The 9,348-nt window shown below is 34.4% G+C and overlaps 2 protein-coding genes across 2 annotated transcripts; one reads left to right on the top strand and one right to left on the bottom strand.

The window, feature by feature from the left end:
• Window positions 1-1,649: 1,649 nt before the first annotated feature.
• LOC136988798 (uncharacterized) lies at window positions 1,650-3,974 on the bottom strand. Its single transcript, XM_067286761.1, has one exon. The coding sequence runs from the start codon at window positions 3,972-3,974 to the stop codon at window positions 1,650-1,652; it is 2,325 nt and encodes a 774-aa protein (XP_067142862.1).
• Window positions 3,975-4,712: 738 nt separating this feature from the next.
• LOC136988797 (uncharacterized) lies at window positions 4,713-5,735 on the top strand. The gene has a single exon (XM_067286760.1). It carries the CDS (start codon window positions 4,713-4,715, stop codon window positions 5,733-5,735), a length of 1,023 nt encoding a protein of 340 aa, XP_067142861.1.
• The last annotated feature ends 3,613 nt before the right edge of the window (window positions 5,736-9,348 follow it).

Genomic DNA, 9,348 nt, shown 5'->3' with positions numbered 1-9,348 from the left:
CTACCGTCCAAATTTCTATATGTTATCAGCTCATTGAAGAGCTCAAGTCGATAACATCCTTAATTCTCGTGCTTCCTTAAAAAGTAATGATAACGAAGATTAAGATTATTAGATTATAGCCAATTTCACCCCGTTTTTACCGGGTGCAAGAATTAGGTTCACCCTCATCCAAGACTAATTGCAGAATTTTTAGATGGCTCTAAAAATATGTTCGATTTCCTGCAAAAACGCAAAAAACCGCATCTACGATAGTACAGTAGAAGCCGAGTTCTTCAGGGTAATCCGTAACCCTCTCCTTCTCCCTCGCGGGAAGAGAGAGAGTTAAAGACTCTGTACACTAAGATTTCGGAAAATCTCTTCTTAGTGTACATTCTCATGACGTACTCTAACTGTGTACCAAATTTCAACTTTCAACTCCTGACCGTTTGAGCTCTGCGCTTTATTATTATTATTATTATCAACCCATTTCGATTATATTATAAGATTTAGCTTTTCTTTTGTATGTTTTTCTTTACTAGTTTCAAAAGCTGATTATTTCCATTTGACCATGCAGGGAAGCGTCACAAATATCGCCGGTATATCGAGGTTTTTCTGAGGAGGATTTATAGTTTTCATTTCATTTGGAAGACTCATAAAGGGAAACACCTAAAAGGGAATAATATTTATATCATTCATATAATGTCAAAACGTAAAAAAATGAATGTGCTTTTTAAAAATTGGTAATTATTACAACAGTAATTAATTAATCATTGTTTTCTTAATTATGGGTTAAATAAAATGAAATACTGAATAGATATTAATGATTGTATTTATTACACAATTGTTAAAATAAAGTCAAAGAAAGGATCTGCAAGATTTGTTTGAATGATGAAAAATAATATGTATAGATTTTATTCAATATTAAAATTGAGATTTATATGCTATTCTAGAAGGTTTTGTAATATTAATTATATTTACAAAATATACAGCGTGACAGAAGAACCAGTGGGCTCATCTTTCCAGATTACGAAGAAGCGATTTTGGCAATTTAAAAAAATTCAGGTATTCGACGATTAAAGGAATATGGCGCTGCGAGCAGGAAAAGATCATGGCAGGATGAACTGATGGAAATCATTTTTTCAAAACCATTTCCAACCTGTAGACACTAACAGGATCATTTTAGTAAGCCTTTTATGATTGCCCACAATGGGCAGCTGGACAATGAAGAGCAGGGACCGAACTATCCGGAAGGACTACTACCCGAAAAATTCATGGGGTTTTTCGATTTGGGGTTAGGCTGCCGCCTTAACCGTCCAATTGGTTTGATTGGACAGTAAACCACAACTTAATAAACAAAAATAGCTACTGGAAAATAACTATTAAAAACAAAAAAACCTTGATAATTCCAGCAAAAAATATTTAATAAAAACGTTTTCGACTGTTTTAAACAGCCTTCATCAGTTAAAACGAACTTAAAAACAAAAGAATGCAGAAAAAGAACTCAAGCAAATATTTAAAATTCAAATTAATTCTGAAGTAAAAATGCCGTTCTGAATAAGAAATTAACAAATTGCACATGCGCAATATATCGCAGTGAGAATAAAAATAAAAAATAAAACAAATAACAAAATATTGCCGCAAAAACTTGTCTATTACAAGAAAAAAAAACGTTATGTACTGCGGTAAAACGATCTCCAAGCCGTGGACAAAGCATCAGCGTCTCTATGGTTAATACAACCGGTGTTAACGTGGGCTTTGTAGATTTCTAGTTTTTCTAAATATTTCAGCATTTGTTTGTTGGTCGTGGCCTTAATGATAGACGCTTTATCCCAATAAATGTCAACATCTTGATGTTTAGCGAAAGCTGCTAGCACAGTAGTATCCAAGCTTTTATTAATGGAGTATCTATGCTCCTTAAGCCTCTGTTTTAAATGCCTCATGGTTGCGCCAACGTATACCAGATCCGAATTAAACCGACGATCCTTTAAAGGTATAGAATATACCCCTGTTTTATAACTGTGGTTTTCTTTTTTCTTGTCATTTCTTAATAATCGATATATTGTAGGATTACGTCGATACAACAATCTTAAGTTGTTATTTTTGGCCACTTTCTTAATCATCGTGTGTAAGAAAGGAAAATAATTGAGAATCACTTTTCTCCCTTGATTCATAGGAGGAAGCTGCCGATTTTTTGTCCTCTGAAACCTGTCGATAAGTCCATCAATCTCCTTACTCCGATACCCATGTTGTAATGCTGTAGCACGAATGTAACTTAGTTCCTTATAGGTGTCAATAACACTGGTGCAATGCGTGTAAGCACGCTTGATCCAGGCATGGAACGCTGCGTATTTAAAATTAATCGGATCGACAGAATTTTTTGGTATAATAATAATGGGCTGATAGGTGGGTTTTCTATAAATGTCAGTCCATATTTGACCCTCCTTGCATGTGATTGAAAGATCAAGGAAATTTACGTTAAAAGCACTCTCTTGGTCTAGCGCTAAGGTCAAACCATATGGGTTTTTGTTGATTTCGTGCAGGAAATGCGGAGCGCTACAATCATTTTTCCAAAGGATGAAAACATCATCTACATATCTTGTATATAAAACAATCTGATGTTGAAAGATGGGTATGACCTTGCTTTCCAAACGCCGTAATACAAGTTCACATAAAATAGAGGACATAGGGCTCCCCATAGGCACCCCTCTTTCTTGCAAATATGTATCATCTTCAAATTCGAAAAACGACGTGTAACATATTAAATCTGCAAGTTCCAAAATGCTGGTATGGTATTTCGCTGCATTATCTATATTAGCAAAAAGAAAGTCCCTCAGTTCACAAAAACACGGTGGTAGTCTTATAGATGGAAACAAGGACTTAAAATCCATCACTGTCATATATTCGTTATTCTTGAGTGTAATGCTGTTGAGCTTTTCAACTAGTTGTACTGCGTTTTGTATAGCAAAGGGGTATTCTTGAATCTTCGGCTGGATAAACTTGACAAGCTGCTTCTCAAGGGCAAATGTAGGGGACCCGCATTTCTCTATTACCGGGCGTATTTGGCAATTAGGCTTGTGCGTCTTACCAAAAGCGAAAATTCTAGGCGTTTTTGGAGCCTGTAACACTGAGTTATGCAACCGCAAAATACGAGCCAATGGGGTTAACGAGAATTTCTTGACTCTTTGTTGCAGCGATTCCATGTATTTGTCGGGAGCATGTTGACATTCGGTGGTTCTGATGTAATCAAGTAATTTATGGTTGTAGGAATCACGCTTAATAAGGACCACACCTTTAGACTTATCCGCTTTAATAAGTACTACATCATTCATTTGTAGCCATTGCCTTGACCTTTCAATGCAGTTGTGGAATCGTCTTGCTTCCAAGTTAGAATTTCTTTCATTTGCGGATCTAAACCTTGTTTTCCATCTGATGTAATCTTGTCTGGTAGGATTCATGTCCTTAATAATTAATTCAATATTTGGAATAACTTTCTCTGGCCTCGGTACAGTAGCAGGAGCAAACAGTGGGCCATACTTCAGAGCTTCAAAAAGACACTTCGGAGGAGTAATATTATCCCAAGGCGTTATAAATGTGTTTTTTATCAAGCGAGGTTTGATGTTCTGCCCACGTAATAACCATTTAAGTTTTTTGACATAGCCACATTTTAAGTTTCTTTCGACGGAATACGTTAAGTTGACCACCCTGCTGTTGACATCCTTTAGAAGCAACGGGTCTTGCTCGTAAATGCGATCCTCCAACTGAATAAGCTCACGCAATAAGGCATAATACCGTCTTCTAGAAGACCTGATGGCTTTGTTAAGGCAAAGATATTTTAGTTTTGGTAACAAAGACTCACATCCTACGGGGAGACGTATCCGATGAATGGAATTCGGGAAAACATCATTTAAACGGCATTGCGACAGGAATTCAAATTTTCCCTTTGCTTTGCATAGCTTGACAACAATTCTTCTATATATCTTGGCCGGCGTAGCCATACAATGCAATAAACAAAAATAGCTACTGGAAAATAACTATTAAAAACAAAAAACCTTGATAATTCCAGCAAAAAATATTTAATAAAAACGTTTTCGACTGTTTTAAACAGCCTTCATCAGTTAAAACGAACTTAAAAACAAAAGAATGCAGAAAAAGAACTCAAGCAAATATTTAAAATTCAAATTAATTCTGAAGTAAAAATGCCGTTCTGAATAAGAAATTAACAAATTGCACATGCGCAATATATCGCAGTGAGAATAAAAATAAAAAATAAAACAAATAACAAAATATTGCCGCAAAAACTTGTCTATTACAAGAAAAAAAAAACGTTATGTACTGCGGTAAAACGATCTCCAAGCCGTGGACAAAGCATCAGCGTCTCTATGGTTAATACAACCGGTGTTAACGTGGGCTTTGTAGATTTCTAGTTTTTCTAAATATTTCAGCATTTGTTTGTTGGTCGTGGCCTTAATGATAGACGTTTTATCCCAATAAATGTCAACATCTTGATGTTTAGCGAAAGCTGCTAGCACAGTAGTATCCAAGCTTTTATTAATGGAGTATCTATGCTCCTTAAGCCTCTGTTTTAAATTCCTCATGGTTGCGCCAACGTATACCAGATCCGAATTAAACCGACGATCCTTTAAAGGTATAGAATATAACTTGCAGATTTAATATGTTACACGTCGTTTTTCGAATTTGAAGATGATACATATTTGCAAGAAAGAGGGGTGCCTATGGGGAGCCCTATGTCCTCTATTTTATGTGAACTTGTATTACGGCGTTTGGAAAGCAAGGTCATACCCATCTTTCAACATCAGATTGTTTTATATACAAGATATGTAGATGATGTTTTCATCCTTTGGAAAAATGATTGTAGCGCTTCGCATTTCCTGCACGAAATCAACAAAAACCCATATGGTTTGACCTTAGCGCTAGACCAAGAGAGTGCTTTTAACGTAAATTTCCTTGATCTTTCAATCACATGCAAGGAGGGTCAAATATGGACTGACATTTATAGAAAACCCACCTATCAGCCCATTATTATACCAAAAAATTCTGTCGATCCGATGAATTTTAAATACGCAGCGTTCCATGCCTGGATCAAGCGTGCTTACACGCATTGCACCAGTGTTATTGACACCTATAAGGAACTAAGTTACATTCGTGCTACAGCATTACAACATGGGTATCGGAGTAAGGAGATTGATGGACTTATCGACAGGTTTCAGAGGACAAAAAATCGGCAGCTTCCTCCTATGAATCAAGGGAGAAAAGTGATTCTCAATTATTTTCCTTTCTTACACACGATGATTAAGAAAGTGGCCAAAAATAACAACTTAAGATTGTTGTATCGACGTAATCCTACAATATATCGATTATTAAGAAATGACAAGAAAAAAGAAAACCATAGTTATAAAACAGGGGTATATTCTATACCTTTAAAGGATCGTCGGTTTAATTCGGATCTGGTATACGTTGGCGCAACCATGAGGCATTTAAAACAGAGGCTTAAGGAGCATAGATACTCCATTAATAAAAGCTTGGATACTACTGTGCTAGCAGCTTTCGCTAAACATCAAGATGTTGACATTTATTGGGATAAAGCGTCTATCATTAAGGCCACGACCAACAAACAAATGCTGAAATATTTAGAAAAACTAGAAATCTACAAAGCCCACGTTAACACCGGTTGTATTAACCATAGAGACGCTGATGCTTTGTCCACGGCTTGGAGATCGTTTTACCGCAGTACATAACGTTTTTTTTTTCTTGTAATAGACAAGTTTTTGCGGCAATATTTTGTTATTTGTTTTATTTTTTATTTTTATTCTCACTGCGATATATTGCGCATGTGCAATTTGTTAATTTCTTATTCAGAACGGCATTTTTACTTCAGAATTAATTTGAATTTTAAATATTTGCTTGAGTTCTTTTTCTGCATTCTTTTGTTTTTAAGTTCGTTTTAACTGATGAAGGCTGTTTAAAACAGTCGAAAACGTTTTTATTAAATATTTTTTGCTGGAATTATCAAGGTTTTTTGTTTTTAACCACACTTAATTCAAGGCATAAGAAGTTTAATCGATAAATTTTTATTTTGTTCCTTGCGCTATATAAAAATGGTTTAGATCGGAGTCTTTAGTAAGTTATTAATGTTGACATGAAGACTAATATTAAATATGTTCCCTGCTGTGCAGGATTAAAAGCTAATACTCGTAGCATCATATTTTTATCGTTAAGTAGTAAAACTATTTTTATTGCCAAAACCTCTTCCTCGTGAAAGAGTATATTCTTCAGAAGATAGAAAATGCAAAGTATGACAGCATCTCGCCCACTATTTCTCTCTACAGATCGCTCTGAATAGCGATACTTTAATTTGCATTACTCTGAGTAAAAATTAGTATAAACACTTACAAAATGTAAGTATATACTGTGTATTGTATGTGACTAACATACAGTGAAGAGAATTTTAGAGAATGAATATATTCTAGAATCAATTTGCTTATTTTAACAGCGATTTTAAAATGGCTTTGCATATTTTAAACGTGTTTGTAATCCCTACTTTTGATATTAAACTGAAATTAATTTTAATCGATTCTAATAATTGAGAAAATTCAAAGTTGAGGAAAAAAATTCTCAATGAATGCTGCTTAATTCATAACATTGTGGTATTCTAAAATTTGAAAAAAAAACACATTATAATTTATCTCGAAATGCAAATAGATTTTTTCAAATCGAAAATAATATCAAAATATATTTATCAGATATTTATGCAGCGAAAAATAAAATTTTTCTTTACAATAATGTAAAAATAGGATATGCTCATATGTCTTCAATTGATTACCAGGTAATTTATGTTACTACGAGTAGATCTTCGCTAACAGGATTATATGGTATCGAGTTTTAAACGAAATTGTTAATTAAATTCGATAAAATGTCAATTAGTTTTATCTCACCTCTTTTTCATTTGAAGTAAGATTAATCTTTAGTAGTGGAAGATAATCATGTTTTGTTTGATGTTTTCCCAAAACATGTTTCGGTGATTTGAAACCAAAGAAATCATTTTCATATATTTTCTTCTTGTCAATTTCAACTTCTTTGATGATTTAACCAGCAGCTACAGCTTTCTTCTGGTTCCCTAATAACATCCACAGAAAGCGAATGACATTTAGCGTAGCCTTCCAGAGTCTTGACATTCCACCATTTAAAACCTAAAATTGATAAGGATTCCATTAACTTGTTTCAAATTAAAGATTTAAGAATAATATATACCAACTCTTAGCGTCATAAGTGTACCGCATCTTTTGACTTCTTCAGGAATGACATAGCGAGAAGTTGCAAGGTAAGAGCGATCCATGGGTTTTTGTTTTCAAGTGTTCTAAGAAGCCTTCAGTTGAGGATCCATAGTCGAACACAGAGATCGGTACTTCCAGTGTTGATATATTTATAATTTTCTACGAATTCTATACAGTTAACGGTAAATGTATGACCTCTAAATCGGTTTAGCAATACTGGCAGTTTCCCCAGCAGATAATAATCGTGTTCTGGTTCTTCTGGCAAAACTTTCTTCTTAGACATAAGGAAACCGGAAAGAATTCTGTATATGTGAAGGATTTTAACTCTTTTTCTAAATTTTCAGTGTTTACACCAATGTAAAAATTGGCTAAATACCATACTGAGATGTAACCACTAGTATCACCTAAAAACATTATACGATTTATTTTTTATAAAATTAATTTATTATGTGTTATTACCTTTATATAATTTTTATAGATTTATATTTATCCAAAAATGATGCAAGATAGTTTTGAAATGAATAGAAATTCAGTATAGACTAGAAATGAATTTATAAAGTTTCTAATAAATTGTCAAAGCTCATAGATGAAAAGTCTCTATTTTATTTTATTTACAAATTCAGCAGTTTAACATATTAATTAAAATTTAATTTAATTAAGATTGCTGCAGTTAATCTAAAAGATTTTTTACTGTTTTTGCCCTGTGGGTACTAAGTGACCGATCGTTGATTCGACCAGACCCGAAATGAGCGACCGAATGGTGAAGGTGGACCACCTTCCAAAAAGAGCGGTAGGCTGACATCTTAACTGCCTCAGTCATCCGACCGCTAAAAAACATGCTTATATAGAAATGTAATAAATGAAAAATTTATTTTTTAAAAAGTTTTTGAAAATGTTGCGGGTTAACGCATCTTCACCATATACATTACTATACACACACATCTGAAATACTATTTGCAAATATGATGGCCAAAAATATAATTTAATCTACTTCTCTGCTCCTTACCGACACCGGGTATTATAACTAACTTCAAAAAACGAACCTGTTACCGGTGTAAATCTTCTTATGAGCGTCTGGCTAACGTTTTCGAACCTAAAACAGTTTTTCTTCAGGCGAAGATGGAATAATTTAAAAGATAGAATAGAACGTTTCAAATCGAACCGCTTCGTCCAATTCCGTCATGGCTGACATGCGCTGTAGTGTCGGGGTGTTGGTTATCGTTTATGCGTGTCTAAAAGGATTTGCCAGGCCGATGAAATGTCGATCTCTTCTTTTTGGTTGATGCAGATATTATTACAGCTCGTTTTATATATAGCGACCGCTTCTAACCATTAATCGTAACGACGCCCCACCCGGAACATATAAAATGGTTAGAAGCGGTCGCTATATATAAAACGAGCTGTAATAATATCTGCATCAACCAAAAAGAAGAGATCGACATTTCATCGGCCTGGCAAATTCTTTTAGACACGCATAAACGATAACCAACACCCCGACACTACAGCGCATGTCAGCCATGACGGAATTGGACGAAGCGGTTCGATTTGAAACGTTCTATTTTATCTTTTAAATTATTCCATCTTCGCCTGAAGAAGAACTGTTTTAGGTTCGAAAACGTTAGCCAGACGCTCATAAGAAGATTTACACCGGTAACAGGTTCGTTTTTTGAAGTTAGTTATAATTTAATCAGTACTGTTTTCGATATTGGGGTGAGAATGGCTCCACTTCCAACATATACATTACAACGATGTATTTATATACACACACTTAAAATACCCATGATATTACTGAGTAAATTTTACATTTATATTAATTTAGTTATGTTTATCAGGTTTTGGGGTGGGGGTGGAACAACCCCATCATTCTTCCCATTCCAAATTGAAATACATCATCATACTTAGTAGGCTGAAACTTTCAATTACATATAGGTCTATTTGCAGTTCGCACTGATCAGTTAAAGAAAATTTAAATTAAATTAATATTTTAAAATTGTAGAAGATATTTACAGTAGACCCCCCACGGGCTGTGATTGGCGCATGTATTTAAGTGACCCGTACAACACGGATTCATATAACA

The sequence above is a fragment of the Centruroides vittatus genome, unplaced genomic scaffold, assembly GCF_030686945.1.
Source record: "Centruroides vittatus isolate TY-2023 unplaced genomic scaffold, ASM3068694v2 scaffold_386, whole genome shotgun sequence".
Taxonomy (NCBI): Eukaryota; Metazoa; Arthropoda; class Arachnida; order Scorpiones; family Buthidae; genus Centruroides; species Centruroides vittatus.
The sequence above is the reverse complement of the archived record's forward strand: the minus strand, read 5'-3'. Positions and strand labels throughout refer to the sequence as shown.

Excerpts from the sequence above, each read along its gene's own strand:
- LOC136988798 (XM_067286761.1), bottom strand. The coding sequence starts at position 3,974 with ATGGCTACGCCGGCCAAGATATATAGAAGAATTGTTGTCAAGCTATGC.
- LOC136988797 (XM_067286760.1), top strand. The coding sequence starts at position 4,713 with ATGGGGAGCCCTATGTCCTCTATTTTATGTGAACTTGTATTACGGCGT.